Source organism: Trichechus manatus, unplaced genomic scaffold (assembly GCF_000243295.1).
Source record: "Trichechus manatus latirostris isolate Lorelei unplaced genomic scaffold, TriManLat1.0 scaffold00035, whole genome shotgun sequence".
Lineage (NCBI taxonomy): Eukaryota > Metazoa > Chordata > Mammalia > Sirenia > Trichechidae > Trichechus > Trichechus manatus.
Window position 1 is genome coordinate 8,901,333 of NW_004443971.1, and position 18,254 is coordinate 8,919,586.

At 43.6% G+C, this 18,254-nt stretch overlaps 1 protein-coding gene across 5 annotated transcripts in view; it reads right to left on the reverse strand.

Annotated features, from left to right (window-relative positions):
* The window catches only part of SRGAP2 (SLIT-ROBO Rho GTPase activating protein 2), a 330,724-nt gene that overhangs the window by 52,072 nt on the left and 260,398 nt on the right, over nucleotides 1-18,254 (reverse strand). For all 5 annotated transcript variants that reach the window (XM_023730300.1, XM_023730301.1, XM_004375212.3 and 2 more), the window contains exons 12-14: nucleotides 15,999-16,026; nucleotides 14,108-14,132; nucleotides 7,690-7,750 (exon numbers count right to left, since the gene is read on the reverse strand). In XM_023730300.1, coding sequence (XP_023586068.1) covers nucleotides 7,690-7,750; nucleotides 14,108-14,132; nucleotides 15,999-16,026 — 114 coding nt within the window. The remainder of the gene's footprint in view (nucleotides 1-7,689; nucleotides 7,751-14,107; nucleotides 14,133-15,998; nucleotides 16,027-18,254) is intronic.

An 18,254-nucleotide genomic window follows, 5' to 3' on the forward strand; every position in this document is an offset into this window, starting at 1 on the left:
AACTCCAAACAACAACAACAAAAAAGTCCCGGCCTGCATGGCTTACTACTCAAACTATTTCAGAACATAGAAAAGGAAGGAATACTCTCAAATTCATTCTATGAAGTCATCATAACCCTGATATCAAAACCATGCAAAGACACCACACAAAAAAGAAAATTACAGACCAGTATCTCATGAATACAGATGCAAAAATTCTCAACAAAATTCTAGCCAATAGAATTAAGCATCATATCAAAAAAATAATACACCATAACCAAGTGGGATTCATATCAGGTATGCAAGGATGGTTTAACATTAGAAAATCAATCAACGTAATCTACCACATAAACAGAATAAGAGAAAAGAATCACATGATCATTTCAATTTACACAGAAAAGGCATTTATAAAGTTCAACACCCATTCCTGATAAAAACTCTCAACAAAATAGGAATAGAAGGGAATAAAGGGCATAATAAAGGGCATCTATACAAAACCAACAAGCAACATCATTCTCAACAGACAGAGGCTGAAAGCATTCCCACTGAGAACGGGAACAAGACAAGGAGCCCTTTATCACCATTCCTCTTTAACATTGTGCTGGAAGTTCTAGCTAGAGCAATAAGGCAAGAAAAAGAAATAAAAGGCATCCAAATTGGTAAGGAAGAAGTAAAACTATCCCTATTTGCAGATGATATGCTACTATACATAGAGAACCCTAAAGATTCCACAAAAAAAATACTGGAACTACTAGAAAAACTCAGCAGAGCAGCAGGATATAAGATCAACATATAAAAATCAGTTGGATTCCCATACATCAACAAAGAGAACTACGAAAAGGAAATCAGGAAAACAATATCATTTATAATAGTCCCTAAAAAAAAATAAAATACTTAGGAATAAATCTAACCAGGTATGTAAAAGACCTATACAAAGAAAACCAGAAAACACTATTGCAAGAAGCCAAAAGAGATCTACATAAATGCAAAAACATATCATGCTCACGGATAGGAAGATCCAACATTGTGCAAATGTCAATTCTACACAAAGTGATCAACAGCTATAATACAATCCTGATCCAAATATCAACAGTATTCTTTAACAAGATGGAAAAAATAACCAGACACACAGACCAATGGAACAGAATTGAGAACCCAGACGTAAATCCATTCACCTATGGTCAGTGTATCTTTGACAAAGGCCCAAAATGCATGAAATAGGGGAAAAGACAGTCTTTTTAACAAATGTGCTGGCAAAACTGGATGCCCATCTGTAAAAAAAAATGAAACAGGACCTATACTTCACATCATACACAAAAATTAATTCAGAATGGACCAAAGACCTAAATACAAAAACAAAACCTATAAAGATCATGGAAGTTAAAACTAGGGTCTACACTAGGGACCCTAATAAATGGCATAAATACGATACAAGCCATAGCTAACAACGCACAAACACCAGAAGATAAATTAGATCACTGGGATTTTCTAAACATTAAAAACTTATGCTCATCAAAAGTCTTCACCAAAAAAGTGAAAAGAGAACCTATAGACTGGGAAAAATTTTTGGTTATGACATCTCTGACGAGGGTCTAACTCTAAAATGTGTAAGATACTGCAACACCTCAATAACAAAAAGACAAATAATTCAATTAAAAATGTGCAAAGGATATGAACAGACACTTCACCAAAGAAGACATTCAGGCGCCTAATAGACACATGAGGAAATGCTCACCATCATTAGCCATTAGAGAAATGCAAATCAAAACTACAATGAGATACCATCTCACCCCAACATTCCTGGTACTAAACAAACAAACAAAAAAACAGAAAATAACAAATGGGGGAGAGGTTGCAGGGAGATTGGAACTGCTGGGGGACATCTAGGTCAATTGGCATAACATAGTTTATAAAGAATATGATCTATATCTGACTTTGCCAAGTAGTATCTGGGGTCTTAAAAGCTTGCAAGTGGTCATCTAAGATACATCTACCGGTCTCATCCTGTCCGGAGCAAAGGAGAATGAAGAAAGACAAAGACACAAGGGAAGTATTAGTCCAAAGGACTAATGGGCCACAAGTACCACAGCCTCCACCACCCTGAACCCAGAACAAATACATGGTGCCCAACTACCATCACCAACAGCTCTGACAATGAGCACAATAGAGGGTCCTGGACAGAGCGGGAGAAAAATGTAGAGCAAAATACACATTCATAAAAAAAAGACCAGACTTACTGGTCTGACAGAGGCTGGAGGAACTCCGAGAATACGGACCCCAGACATCCTTTTAACTCAGAACTAAAGTCACTCCCAAAGTTCACCCTTTAGCCAAAGATTAGAGAGGTCTATAAAACAAAAGCTGGACTATATGAAGAAGAATGTGGCATCAGGATTGGAGGAAGACTCATTAAGAACCTGCAATATGCAGATGACACAACCTTGCTTGCTGAAAGCGAAGAAGACGTGAAGCACTCACTGAGGAAGATCAAAGACTACAGCCTTCAGTATGGATTACACCTTAACATAAAGAAAACAAAAATCCTCACAAATGGACCAATAAGCAACATCATGATAAATGGGGAAAGACTGACGCTGTCAAGGATTTCATTTTACTTGGATCCACAATCAATGCTCATTGAAGCAGCAGTCAAGAAATCAAACAACGTATTTAATTGGGCAAATCCGCTACAAAAGATCTCTTTAAAGTGTTAAAAAGTAAAGATGTCACTTTGAGGACTAAGGTGGGCCTGACCCAAGCCATGATATTTTCAAATGCCTCATATGCATGCAAAAGCTGGACAAAAAATAAGGAAGACCAGAGAAGAATCGATGCCTTTGAATTATGGTGTTGGTGAAGAATACTGAATATACCATGGGCTACCAGAAGAACAAACGTGTCTTGTCTTGGAATAAATACAGCCAGAGTGCTCCCTGGAAGTGAGGACTGTGAGACTTCGTCTCATGTACTTTGGACATGTTATCAGGAGGGACTAGTGCCTGGAGAAGGACATCATGCTTGGTAAAGTAGAGGGTCAGCAAAAAAGAGGAAAATCCTCAACGAGATGGATTGACACAGTGGCTGCAACAACGGGCTCAAACATAACAACTGTGAGGATGGCGCAGGACCGGGCAGTATTTCGCTCTGTTGTACATGGGGTTGCTTTGAGTCAGAATTGTCTCAATGGCACCTAACAACAACATAAAACAAACAACAACACATGTGAGGAACTGCTTCGTAGTTCAATCATGTATATGAGACCAAATAGGCACACCTGCCCAAAAGCAAAGACGGGGAACCCTGGGTGAAGAAGGGGAGAGTGTTGACAGAACGCGAGGATTGCCACCAATGTCACAAAGCAATGTGTGTGTTAAGTGATGAATGATAAACTAATTTGCTCTGTAAACTTTCATCTAAAAGCACAAAAAAAAAAAAAGAACCAGAGCCAGGACTCAAACGTAGGCCTTCAGACTTGCACTTGCCCCTCAAGGCCGGGCTGCCCACTCCGGGCTTGTGGGGTCTACTAGAACGAATGCGCAAAGAGGGTGGGGACCACATTTGTTAGTCTGAACAGGGACATGGTTACAGATGCCACACATGCAACTGCAAAACCCATAAGAAATCTATCCATTAGTTCTCGGTCTGCGGTTGGACTGCATTAGCATCTGAGATCACTTCAGGACTGCTCAGCCTCTCTCGGCAACCCTGTGCCTCAGTCTGCATTCTGTCAAAATCTCTCTCTTAGGGTACAATCCTTCAAAAACATCGACAAGTCAGAGAAATCTAAAATAAACTTATTTTTAGGAAAACAAAAGGTAACAATGCTACATTTTGCCCACTGTTTCGGGGCTCCCCTTTCAGTGAGGGGGCAGCTGTATTCTATTAGCTAGTCCTCTGGAGGTAAACCACGCAGCCCAGGACTGAAATCCTGAATCCAACTGAAACAACATTAAGCAGGGAGAATGTAATTACCTAGTTTGTAATAGGACTTAAGTTGCCTGCTCCTCTATGGGAATCTCTAGAATATTCCTCACAGGACAGCAGGCAACATTACAGACCCATTAGTACCAATGTAATAGTATCATATTAGTTACCAATGGGATGTAACAGGCAGATAGTGTTGTTCAAACATAGGATGTAAATAGCAAGTGTTCTCAGAGAAACAGCCACATACTCAGTGACCTGTCAAAAATGTAGTTTTAATATAAAAGTCACCTCAGGAACCAGATTACTGAGGGTGTTCTAGTCAGTCTACTGTCCCACCTTTGAGAGAGAGGAGCATTTTTTTATTTCTTGGTAGATTAGACCATTACGGAAAAGCATCCATGGCCCATCAGACATTGTGCTGACTGGAAATCAGGCAGCAGGCCTGAGACACACTGAGCTCTCTTTTGGTCTGATTTCCATTTCCCCTCAAGAACCTAGTGAGTTTATGTTAATGGGGGAGGAACACCTCAGAAAGGAAGGACGAGAATGGTTTTACAACTCTGAAGAATGTAATCAATGTCACTGAATTGTACATGTAGAAATTGTTGAATTGGTGTATGTCCTACTGTGTACATTCTCAACAACAACAACAACAAAAATAAATTATAAAAAAGAAGCTAAAAAAAGACAAAGAAACAAAGAACCAATGCTTTAGAAGGACCACTGTGTGTTCTTACTCAACAGACAGAATCTTTAGAGCACCTAATCTGATGATTCTGAAAGCAGGAACATTAACAAAAGAAAGTAAAAGGGGTAACCAGTTGGCTTTTTATCAAAATTAGCAGGTCAGTCCTCATACAGCCAACATCACACATACATACTGTTTTTTACTTTTTCTTAGTGCACACTATAACACAAAAGCATAAAACTGATCCCACTTGGATAAGTTATTCGGAAATGGCACAAGCCCTTCCATTTTGTGCTGAATCCAGCTGTTGCTAAAAGTTGCTCTCCTAGAGAATGTTTGAGATGACTCCTACAACAGCTACCTCCTGCTCATGTTACTTTGCTCCCTTCTCATGAAAATGCTTTTTTAATTCATGATTTAGTGTCAGTTGTTCCTGACATCCCTTCCCTTCGTTTAAGTCTTCCTGGATCACCCTGATCCACCATTTACAGGTCAGCCTCAGCTTTCTCACCTATAAAATGGGGACTATACTATCTACTTTCCTGGGGATATGAAGATAGTAAAGATGTAAAATTCCTAGCATTTTGTGGCCATGTACCCTTTTGAGACTGACAAAGGTTATGGACTCTATTGCCACTAAATGCACATACACAAAATTTTTAACCATAATTTTTAGGGAGTACAGAATACCTTGAACTCCTATTTGGGAAAAAATTAAACTTAGCTGAACAAATGTTTTTTGAGTGGCTACTATGTGCTACATTTTTGTCTCCTTGTATACTGTGCCTGCTCAGGAACAGGGGCAGGTACATTCAAGACGCAATATCCGGAACCTGTGCAAGCCTCACCTCCTCCACAGCTAACGTCCTGGTCCAAACTACCAGCGTGTCTTCCCTGGGCTGCTGCAGAAGCCTCCTAACTGCTCTCCCTGCTTCCACTCTTGCCTCCTTACGGTCTTATCTCCATGCAGCAGCCATGGATCTGTTACAAACACCACTGCCTGTTCAAAATTCTCCAGTGGTTTCCCATCTCACACAGAATAAAACCCAAGCACCTACGTTAGTCGACAAGAGCCGCCTAGGCCTAAGAGCCTGGCCTCCAGCTTCATCTCCTGTCACTCTCTTTGGCACTTACTTTGCTCCAGCCACACTGGCCTCCTGCCTGCTGCTCCTTGCACAAACCAAGCACACTGCCTGTTCAGGGTCCCTGCACTTGAGGTTCCCTCTCCATGAAACACTCTTTCCTAGATATCTACGTGGCTCACCCCTCACTTCCTGCAGGACTCTGCTAAAATGCCACCTTCTTAGGAGAGGTCTTTCCTACGAACAATCCATCAAAAACAGTGTCCCCTACCCAGTCCTTCACCTGGTTTTGTTTTCCTGCATGACACTCACCAACATCTGACATATTGTACAATAATTTATTTATCGACTAATCAACTGATTATGTTTATCTGTCCTTCAGTAGAATGTAAGGTCCGTTAAAGCAGAAATGTTTTCTTCATGGCACATAATAGACAATATATATGTGTTGAATGAATAAGTAAATGAATGAAATGCATGGATCAATAAATAGGAGTTCAAATTCTCTTCTTCCTATTGTCCTTTAAACCAAAAAAAAAAACCCAAACCTGTTGCTGTCGAGTCAATTCCCACTCATAGCAACCCTACAGGACAGAACAGAACTGTCCCACAGGGTTTCTAATGGTGGATTCGAACTGCTGACCTTTTGGTTTGCAGCCTAGCTCTTAATCACTGTGTCACCAGGGCCCCTTTAAGCACAAGTAATTCTTCCTCCCCTGAACTATGTTTGAACTTGTCTTTGCCAACTGCTTGACTATTCATCATTACTATCTTGTGGAATTTCTTATATTGCTATTCTGAATTACTACAGCTTATCTCCTTTTATTTAACTCTTTACATGCTTATTTATTTTCTCTCAACTGCATCACAAAGCCACGTAAAGAGAATATTACCCCTGTTTTTGTTTTCCTGTTTGGTGATGCACGGTGTCCAGCATTGACTAGGGCTTGACAAATATTTGTTGACTGTTCAACAGTGATATACAATGCTGTTACTTTAAGTGAATAGAAATAAGGTTAAAAATTGTCGCTGATTAGAATGAGATAAATCATAAGCATACTAAAATAATTTCTGTTCCAAAGATGAACCCAAGCAATGTCCCAGCTTATAGGGAAAGAGGAAGGCAAGGGGAAAGAGAGACAATGGCTGCCTCTGAATTCAGACCAGCAACCATCTGCATACTCCCTAACTCCAGGGAAGTTATTCTGTCCCTTTTCCTATTGCCAGACAGGGCAGCGTCTAAAAACTATTTCTGATGCCCAACTCCTAGAAATCCCCATGGCTCAAGCTCAGATATCTGTGCTTTCTAAACACTCTGACACTTGGAAGAATCAATTCCCTGGCATTTTATCTCCATCTCTAAATTCTATCCAACCAGACCAGTAGCTGGTGAGGGACGGAGTTTATGAGATTCAGCTTTGTGCAAGCAGAAGATTGCGTGACTTGACTTAGGCATGAGAAGGCCAGCCCTGCAGACTCTCAAACGTTGGCTAAGCTGTAAGACCAGTTACTTACTAACCGAGCTCCTGGGGAAGTCGCACCGAGTGAGACCAAACCAGAACAAAAACTGAATGTTATTAGGAATCAACACAATGTTAGACAAGGGATTGTTTTCAAGCCAGTCTGACGCAGAAAGTCGATGTTATAAAAGTATCAAGGCTGTACAGTGGGAAACACCTACACGTGCAAAGACAGTGACTGATGGCAAATCTACGCCACCACATAGTGCCAACTGTACTTACTCACACGACAGCGGTAATTTAGAACTCACTCTCAAGCTAGAAAAGAGAGTGTGGTAAGTGGCTCAGGCATTTTGGGTCAAAACAATACAATGTCTTTGTCTCTATGTCTAGGTGTGGCCATTCTGAGATGGCAAACATGTGAACAAAGAAGATTTTATTTCTTTTCTGAATGTCAGGATTGGAAGTCAACCTCTATTCTTATTCTACAAAGAATTCCTAGAAGTCATCTCCAATCTTTGAACAAATATGGGAAGGCTGTAATCCTGCTTACCATGTCTGCTGATGAACCGGATACAGCTTTCTACCACCAGAGGAATTGCCTGGCTGGAATCCTGAAAAGCCAAAGAGAAACACATTAGAATCTTCAAACAGGGGTGACCCAGGGTCAAAGAAAATGAGCCACACTGGGTGGAACTTGTCTCAGCTGGATCAGTGGCCAGTCCACAAAGACACATCCGACCTTTCCTCCAAACTCCACTTACTTGGAATGCCATACACATGCCTCCACCACTTACTTGGAATGCCATACACATGCCTTAAATTCAGTTTATCACAAGCCAAACTGATCATTTGTTATCCCAAACCAGCTCCCCACACCCCAGCCACCCAACCAATCAATAAATTCTGTCAATTTTGTCTTTTAAATCCATTCATGATTCTCTCTAACTCTATTGCCACTGCCCAATCCAAGCCACCAATATCTCAGTCAGCGTTTTCCCATTCCCACCCTTGCTGCCCTCCAATCCACGTTTCTCTTCCCTCACGTGGTGGTTAGGTGATCTTTAAATGCGATTCTCATTGTTTACTCTCTAGGTTCAAATCTTTCAAAGAGTTCTCCTTGCTTTCTTTACACAGCCTGGCCTGGCCTGGACCCTGCCTTTGCCTCCAGTCTCATTTCTTTCCACTCTTCCCACCATCTCTCTGTTACATCCACACTGGCCTTGCTTCTGCTCCTCAGAGAAGTCGTCCTTTGCCTCAGGGCTTTGAACCAGAGGCTCCTGATGTTGAAAGGCTCCTAACCCAGTACTCCCCACCTCTTCTCTAGGCTACTTGTTAGGCATCCTTCAGGTCTTGGTGTAAACATCTGTCCACAGGAGCCCTTTCCCAGACTCCACAAAGGAGATCAGAGCCCCTGTCCACAGGCCCTCAGCACCCTATACTTTGCCTCACAACCCTCATCGCGATGCTAATTAACTGTGTAGATGGAAATATTTGCAATTGTCATCACTCTAGCTCACACTCCACAGGGCAGATCCTATCTATGTCAACTGCTGGGTGTCCAGGGCCAGCCACGACGCCTCTCACATAGCAGGTGGTCAAACGATAGCCACTGAAGGCAGCAGAACGAACTAAGGGGGCTCCACATAGGGAGTTTGCTTGGCATGAAAAGTAGGAAAGAAAAAACAACAAAAACCAACCCTTGGAAACAGAGGAGACTAACGTGTACTAAGCAAAGAAGCAGGCCTCCCTAGTGTCAATCTTTGCTCTGCCATTTTGCTTCTCAAGTCATTTAACTTCTTTGGGCCTCAATCTGTGGTCTACAAACTGAGGAGAAAATTGATGGTGAAGAGAGTACTATTTTCTCTTGGCACATGAAAATGAGTGTTCACCATTTACAGAGGAGTTTATGGAGGTGGGGGGCCGTAGACTAAGTGCTTTAGATGGACCGTCCTGGTAACAAACCCATGGGGTATCTATTATTATCCTCATCTCCCAAACGAGGAAAGGAACACTTAGATGGTCATACGGATGGTACTTGGCAGAGCCAGGACGAAAACCCAGGCGGTCTCCCTCTGAGCACAAACACCTCACCACCACTCACACTGCATCCTAAGACCTTGGCAAATAATGCCTGATATGTACACCAAATATTACTAAAATCTAGCAGGCTTTTATAATGCAGCTAAATGCACAATAATTCAGCCCTGGGGCAGGAGGAAATCAGGCAGAGGCCTGAACCTGCTGGAAGGGACTTCAGATGTTAAGGACAGAGACTGGACTCTCAAGTGGGATGGGTCCTTGCGTGTGCTGCCCATTTCAAAGTCTGCCTGTCTCCCTCTCCTGGCCTTGAATTTCCAACTGTAGCCATGGGGTTTGGCCACTATTACGGAAGCAGCTGGGCCTCATGAGGAAGTCAGGCTGAGAAAAGAGCTACCTTGGCCTCTAGCTCCCAAGCTTGCTGGGAATCAGGGGTGCTGCCTAAGGGATTCTGTGTATGCCCAGGTGGGGCTGGAGCCAAGAGGGCCTCAGTGACTCCAATGCTCACCCTCATGACCCCCAAACCCATCTGCCCCTCCAGCTTTCCAGCCACGGCGGCCAGTGTCCGCCCTTGTGTCAGCATCACCAACTTTGCCAGCCAGCCCAGGGAGGAAGACTCTTGGTTCCTACTCCCCTGCTGTCATGAAGAAACGGGGTTCCACTTCAAGAAAAACAAAAGCCCCACTTTTTGGAAGTCTGCTTATGTTTATAGATGTTCTATTATTATATTTTTCATTTACAAATAGTAGCGGCAATGATGCTGACAACAATATGAGGATTTTTCGTAAAGTTTTGCTGTCTCCAGATTTACACACAAAGACCCAGGAGAAGGTGGCTGGGAAGCTCACTGGCTTCAACACTTCACATGAGAGCAAAATTCTACCTGAATTTGCAGGAAATGGAATATTGATAGTTTTTAAGGGGAAATATGTAGGGCTGCTGGCAGGAAGCAGGGCATCGAAGATATTAACATGCATGTCCCTGGTTGCCACTAGAGGGATACCCTGTGGCAGGCAGGCAGCTGGAGAAGACCTACCCTACTGCAGGAGAGCATTTTCCTAGCTCCCTGCTCCAATGGAGCCCAAGGTGGAGCCCAGTGCAAGCAAAGATTGGACAGTCACTAGGCGCCAGACCCTCCTGCCATCCTCCCCTCTCCCTGTGATGTTTCTAAGCTCTGAACGAATGCCTTTCCCCCAGGATGAACCGATGTGCACCTGTGGTGCCCCTAAAGACCTGCACCTTGCCATCAACTTTGCATACAGCTGACAGAGCAGTTTCTTAATGTGCTTTTACTCACAGGGTCTGTCGCTCCCTCTCTCTCTCCCTTTCCCAATATTAGAACCCATGTCAGTTTAATTCTATTTTTCACAATATTTTTGGTTATATAATTTTAGGGTTGGAAGGGGCCTTTAAGAACAATTAGGCCAAATTCCCATCCAATCAGATTAAGAGTAATGGTGGTTCAGTGGTAGAATTCTTGCCTTCAGTGCAGGAGACCCAGGTTTGATTCCTAGCCAACGCATCTCATGTGCAGTCACCACTTGTCTGTCATTGGAGGCTTATGCGTTGCTATGATGCTGAACAGGTTTCAGCAGAGCTTCTAGACTAAGATGAACTGGAAGAAAGGCCTGGAGATCTACTTCTGAAAAGCAGCCAATAAAAACTCTATGGATCACAATGCTCCAATCTGTAACTGATTATGCAGGACTGGGTAGCACTTCATTCCGTTGTGCACTGGGTTGCCTGAGTCAGGGCTGACTCGACAGCAGCTCACAACAACAACAGACCACAAGTGGGAAGAGCAGCAGGCACGACTTGGAAATTAGAGTAAAGCAGGGGTCCAGTGATTTGCAAGAGAAAACAGTCAGGAAGCACCCAGATAATGCCAGATAATATGCAACTGCTTGGCATCATTTCTCACGAGTGAGAGGGTCAAGGTTTTCGGCATGTACTGGTCTCTATTACACCTGCTAGATTTCTGTTTTCACCGAGGGGAAAAATACAAGTCTTGGCACCTGATTAGATGTATATGGGTGATGAGAAAAAAGAGAGGTTAGAGATAAGATTTGGGACTGTGAAAATTGGGGGGAGGTCCCCATGAACAGAAATAGAGAAGTGAGGGGAGGTGCTAAGAAATTAAAATGTGGTGGGGGAAGGCAAAACACCGATGCTGAGAGCAGAAGGTGCTATTTCACTTTCAAGCATAAATGTCCAGATAGCCTGTTGGGAATTAGATCCAAAGACTTAGAATGACAGAAATACAGACGAAAAGGACGTAAGGGAAGGAGAGAAAGATGTGTCTAAAGGAATACAAGTGACAAGGCCAATAATACGGACAGAAGTCAAGAGAGGGCCAAGTCTTGGAAAAATGGCTGAATTCAGAGGAGTGGAGAAAGAGGGACCAGAAAAGGAGACATGGAAGTAATGGTCTGGAGAGAGGAAATGCTGGAACTGGAAGGGAACAGGGAAGGTCTAGAAGCAACAATCCAGGTGTTTCTTTTTAAAGAAAGACCAGGTATGTTTTAAACCTAGTCTCTGCTGGGGTCAAAAATGACTGGAACCCTCAGGGAGCCTCAAAAATAAAAGTTACCAGCTTCTTCCTCTTGTTTAGCTGAATTGCCATAAACAAGCATTTATCTCCTGATTACTTACACAAGATTAGTAATCTCCCAAATTACTTACCTCTCTGCCCTCCTGTCTGAGGATCTCTGCTGATCCACCATTAGCTTTGAGCTACTGGTGAGAAAATGGGGCAGCAGAATGAAAACAAGGTCTTTATCTGATGGAGGTTTTTGGTGTATCCTGGAACTCTTATGCAAATCTAGCACCAGGCAAATACGCTTTGCTTGCAACTGCTTAGGAGCAGCAGGATGCAAACTAGATGGGTGCCGTGCCCCTCTGATGGCGAGCCCAACCAGGGGAGCACAGCCCCTGCCAGCCCGAGCTACCCGGCTCCCATCCCCAAACCAAGGACTCGGCATCCCTGCAGCCAGAGCAGAGGCTGCAAAGCCCTCACACATATGCTCCATCTATGAGCAGGGGGCCCCATTTCAATCTAGGACAGAAAGGAACCAGCTTCAAGTCCAGTTCTGTTCTTTGAAGAAAAGGTGAAAAGGCTTGCTTCATCTTCAAGATACTCCACCTCTTAATTCTAAATTCAATGAATTATACCTGCAAGGCACTCTATTCCTCTCTAATTTTAAATGAAATTAAGGGAGAAAGGGGAAGAAGAAGGAAATAGAGGACCAAGAGGAAGGAGAGTTACAATGAAATTTTTATGATGTAAAAAATGTGGGATTGTATCAGACGATGTTCTCACTAAAATGAGATCTGCAGTAGAGAGGAAAAAAATAGTGACAGCAATAGGAAGACAAGCAGTGTCTATGCCATCCCAGTTCCCCAGCTGGACTGCCCACCCAGCCTGAGCAGCCAGATCAGCTGAAAAGACTTCTGGATTTGCTGACACCACAGAAACCTCGTGTCCTCTACATTCGATTTTCTCTCTACGGCCAGAGCTACTGTGAAGTATCCGAGATGATTTTTTAAAGCCTTGATCAGCTTTCCCCTGGTAGACACAAAGAGATTTCTGAGTTTTCTCCACCCGCTCCCTGCTAACTGCGTACTGGTTAACTGGTGTGAGCTTAGGGGACACAAAATCGTTTCAGTATTTCCTATAAAGTATAATTAGAAACTCAAATCTGCCATTGCAAAATAATACTTCAATTAGTCTTTTTTTAAACAAGCACAAGTGCTGTTGAGATTGCCCACTGATGTAGATTTCCCACCCACTGCTCGCTCCGGTCCCCTGACAGGGCGATGAGAGCTGCTGCCCGGGTCAGATTCTAATACAACACTGAAGAGCGCATGCAAAACTGCAGACTTCCACAGCTCTCGCCTACCACCCCTACGCCAGACTTCCCTTCGCATATTTAGCATGTGTTAGGAATACATCTAGAATGACCACAGCATCAGAAACAAAGAAACATGCAAACATCTGCAAACTTAGAACAAGACCGCCCAGTTCAGATGTAAGTTGCTGAGAGACACTGGCATATGGGTACAGAAACAGAAGAGTGAGGATGTCGCCTGGTCTCTTTGAGAGGTGATACCATGAGTAGTTTCTGGCACAATTTGCCACAGTCAAAACCAATCCCCTAGTAGGACGTCTACACCAAGAAGTTGCTATATTAAACACACTATGCCTAAACGGAACATTTCAAACTCAGGTATGAAGTTAGAAAAGTGCCTGTTGTGATGGTTAAGGCTGTGTGTCAGCTTGGCTGGGCCATGATTCGCAGTGGTCTGGTAGTTATGTAATGATGTAATTTGGCCGTTATGTAACGATGTAGTTATCCTCCATTTTGTGATATAATGTAGTCACCTCCATGATGTGATCTGATATAATCAGCCATCAGTTGTAAGGGTAGTTTCCTTTGGGGTGTGGCCTGCATCCAATATATATGGACGTTCTGGCAAAGCTTGCTGGCTTTTGCTTGCTCTAGATCTTGCATCCATCTGGTCATCACCTGACCTCCAGTTCTTGAGACTCCAGCCTGCCGTACTGCCTGTAGATTTTGGATTCATCACCCTCCGCGGCCCATGAGCCAGCAGCTTGCTGTCTGATCTGCCAATTTTGGGTTCATCGGCCCCTGCAGCTATGTGAGTCAGGAGAAGCCTCCAGCCTGACGCCTGACACCTGACACACAGACTTGGGACTTGTCAGCCTCTACAACCACATGACCCATTTCCTTGAGATAAACTTCTCTCTCTCTCTACATACATATATATATACATGTATACGCTGTACTGGTTTTGCTTCTCTTGAGAACCCAGCCTAAGACATCCATCCTGCCCAAAGTGGAGTTCCATCAATGTCTGCAGGATGCAACTGATGGTCCAGCTAGACCAGCTGGCTCTTGCTGGGCCCTTACCTGTTTCCTCACGGTTGAGCTACGCCTGCGGTTGACCCCGCCGAATCAGAGAGGACCAATCCAGAAGCAGGGAGGAAAAAGAGAAAATGGGGACAGAATGAGACAAACAACCACTCTGAAACCCAGAAGTAAAATATCTTTTTTTCCCTAAATTTTATTTATTTTGTTATTGTTGTTGAAAATATACACAGCAAAACATATACCAATTCAAGGGTTTCTACATGTACAGTTTAGTGACATTGATTACATTCTTCCAGTTGTGCAACCATTCTCACCCTCCTTTTCTGAGTTGTTCCTCCCCCATTAACATAACTCACTGCCCAATAAGGTTGCTATCTAATCTTTCGAGTTGCTCTTGTCAATTTGAGCAAAATATCTTTTTAATAATTAAAAAATAATCCATTGGTTGATGAAACAAATCACATTATTCAGCTCAGACCTAGAAATGGCTAAAAAGACTTGCTAATTTATTTCCCAAATAAAGTCCCAATAAAGCTCTTATGCGCAGTGGCCCCTACTTTTAATGACTACCACCATTCAAAATAAGGAATAGGAGGCAGTTGGTCCAACTTGCAGTAAGGTATATCTGTGTTAGACAATAAGATGTTTTTCAAGCTGCGTTTAGCCTCAGGAGCCTTTTCTCAGAGGGAATCTGAGTCAGAGGGACAATACCAAAAGCAAGTAGAGCAGTGCTGCCCAGCTCAGAGTGCAGGTAGGGACTAGAGGCTGGCTACTGGGCCTCCACCAGACCACTCCTGAGGAACTTCTTTGCAGCCCTAGGTTTCCTAGGTCTAGAGTAATCCTCTGGTCTTATAGATGAGGAAACTGGGGTTCAGAGAGGGGAAGAGAGCTGTCCAAGGTCAACAGTGACAGGGAATTCAAGTCAGCTCTTCTAATTCCCACAGGGTCCTCTGCAGATATAGGGCTTCAGGTGAACTTATATTAAGACTCCGTCACCAAGAAGATACATTCCATGGAATTACATTATCTTGGCTTCCTCCAGCCATTGACTGGCATATTAATGGGTTCTTTACTGTAATCCACAATTACAAAACGATGAAAGTCAGATGAAGCTATTTCTAAATAATGAGCCTATAATTGTAAATGGCCTCATGATTATTGTGTGTGTTGGCGGATATAAGTCATTGATATAATGGGCTAACCCAGGGTCTCAAAGGAGTCCAGCCCATTAAAGCTCTTTCCTCAGTTAAATAGGCACATTTTTAGGCATCAGAGAGCTGTTGGCTGCATGAATGCTTTGCTCTTCGCCAGCTCACAGTTTTCTCACAGCAGCACAGTGACTGGGAGGGAAAAATATTTGGCTGGGGTCGGGGAGGGAGGAGAAGGTGGGAAAGGATTGGGAGGGTTGCGTACTTGTTCGTCAGGCAAGGATTTCTACCAATGTTGTTTGGCAAGCTAATGTGATATATTTCATTATCCAGCAATAGTCACTAATTAGGGCCTGTCACCTTTTCCACACATTAAACAAAAAAAATCTCAGATCAAATGCTTTTTCCTTCTCTGGGTCAGAGACTCTCCAAAGCCCACATGCTGAAGTCTAGCAGCTCAGGTTAGGTTACCAGAGTCTTCCAGAATCAAACATTTATTTCCCTTGCAATGTAGTAGCTTTTGGGAGTCTCAGGGACTATTTCAGTAAGTGATAACACCCTTCCCTCAGTTCTGCTCAGCTCACAGCACATTCTATTTCCATTTGAGACAGATAGGGTCAGCAAGGCAGAGGGAAGGCAGCAGCCCTTGCCCCAGGCCACGCCTTTGCAAAGTCACTGAAAGCCTTTACAACCCAACTTCTTGGCTCTTTCCCAGGCTGGCATCACTCTACCCATGGTCCTCCCATCGTCATCCCTTTCCAGGGCTGCCAGGCCACACCTACCTGGCCAGACTGCAATCTGTCCGCTGACCTGTTGGGAAAACAAAGGCAAAAAGCACATGTTGAAGCAGAAGGGGCGAATGAGGGATACCTGCTCCTAAGAATTACCATGCCCTGCCCTAATTCCCAGAGTCCCTGGGTGGTACCAACGGCCAATGCCCTCGGCCACTAGCCAAAAGGTTAGAGGTTCAAGTTCACCCAGAGGTGCCTCAGAAGAAAGGCCTGGCGATCTACTTCGTAAAATTCAGCCATTGAAAATCCTATGGAGTGCAGTTCTACTCTGACACACATGGTGTTGCCATGAGTCAGAGTCAACTTGACAGCAACTGCTAAGTAGTAGGTAGTAGGCCCTACTTTCCAGAGAACCACTAATGTAACAACACATCAGGCCTTCCAGGCCAAAATGAAGAGAAGTGCACACAGCCTCTTTCTGGGCAAGTACTGTTTCTGATGCTGGTTCCTAGCCCACTAGCCCTGTATTTAGGGCTGCCAACTCTGCTTCCCAGTGGGAAAACTGCGGTGGAGGTGAAGGAACAATAAACAACAACAAGGCAGATCATGTTTTACAGAACAAGTTCTTAGAAGGCTTCTTAGAGATGAAACCCAGCTTTTCATATGTATATATACATATGTCGGGTGTGTGCATATGGTGAGGAGGGGAGGGATAAGCTTGCTTGTTCCTGAGTGTATAAAAACAGACAGACACACACACACACACACACACATACAATTGGAAGAAAGAAACGAGTTGTTTGGGGGTGGGGAAGTAGAAGACATGTATGTTCTAGCTTTAGATTCATGCTAAACTCTCCTGTTAGGTTGGGATGGTGTGGCAAGAGCTGAGATTTAAGGCTGATACTACTTCAAAGTATGGTTCTCAGCTCAATAGCTAGCCTGAATATTATATTAAATGGGTCATAACCAGCTCTTAAAAAATGGAAGAACCATTAAAATTTGTAAGAAGTATTCTTGTCTTTTAAAGACACATAATGCATGTAATGTACAATACGATGCTTTCTGTGCGTCCACGGTCAACGGAGCTAATCTGTATTAAACTTACATTAGATAGCCAGGGAAAAACCCATGCAGGGCTGAGCTGGGGAAGGAGAGATTAACTCCACACCCCTCGTCCAAGCTCCCGGAAAAGCAACCCCAAGGAGCAGGGGTGGCTAGGGGAGGGCAGTGCTTTTTCTTGCCTTTAAAGGTTGTTAATTGTTGATTACAGTTCAGTTCATCTCGAACAACACCCTCCCCCAGTCCCAACAGCTTCTCATTACCAAATGCTAAGCTTTCATATGCAAGAATATTATTCTGAGCCATTATTTTCAACATCTGTCCCATTTGCATTCTGGAATATTCATACACATCAATTATCCCTCTGTGGCAAGAACAAGGGGCTCTTGCATTATGGTGACAAATATACACAGAAGGCTGGGACACGATGACTTGCACACAGGAAGATTTGCAGTGAATTTTCCTCCTATTGCTGGAACTTGTCATCTTTAGATTAACGCAATTTGCAGCAGTAATGAATGGTCAACAACATTCGCCCCCCCACAGTAATACATTTGGTGCATGTATGTGCATGTGCATCCACATCCCCCCCCACCCCACACACACGAGGCCCTGCTTCCAGGCTACTTATGGACTATGCTTAGATTTTCTTGACAAAAGGAAATCACAGTTATAACTTGCTTCAAATACTTCTGCACTTTCCTTCGATTCCCCACGGAGCAGTCTGATAACCCAAGAGGAAAGATTTTCTACAAGCGAAGTTTGGACCTCAATGTCCAAATTTGTTCCACCTGACTGAGTCCCTTGGGTGGTGGGGAGGAAAGAGAACAGGAGTTACCTAACAGGCTTTCTCCATATAAAAGAAAATGCATTAAAAATCACAAGATCAAAGACATTAGGAGAAAAAGAACTAATCATTTGCGGGACTTGTCCGGGGCAGGAGAAGGGTGGGTAGGAGGCCCTGGTATGAAAAGTGGAGCTCTGATTCCTGGGGCCAATGAGCCAGTGAGCACTGCACACTTTCCTACACCCGCAGTTTCCCTCAGAGTGCTCAAGAATTTACCTCAAAATGCTAGACCTCTGCGCGGGTGCAAGTTTGCCTTTTACTCATGTTACCGTATATTCCCTGGTGTCCTCCTTCCCATCTTTAAGTCAGGAGATTAGCAGGGCAGGGAAGAGGAATCCCTGACCTGGGAATCCCATTAATCATAGGATGCTGAGAGCTAGGCAGGAGATCTGGGCAGG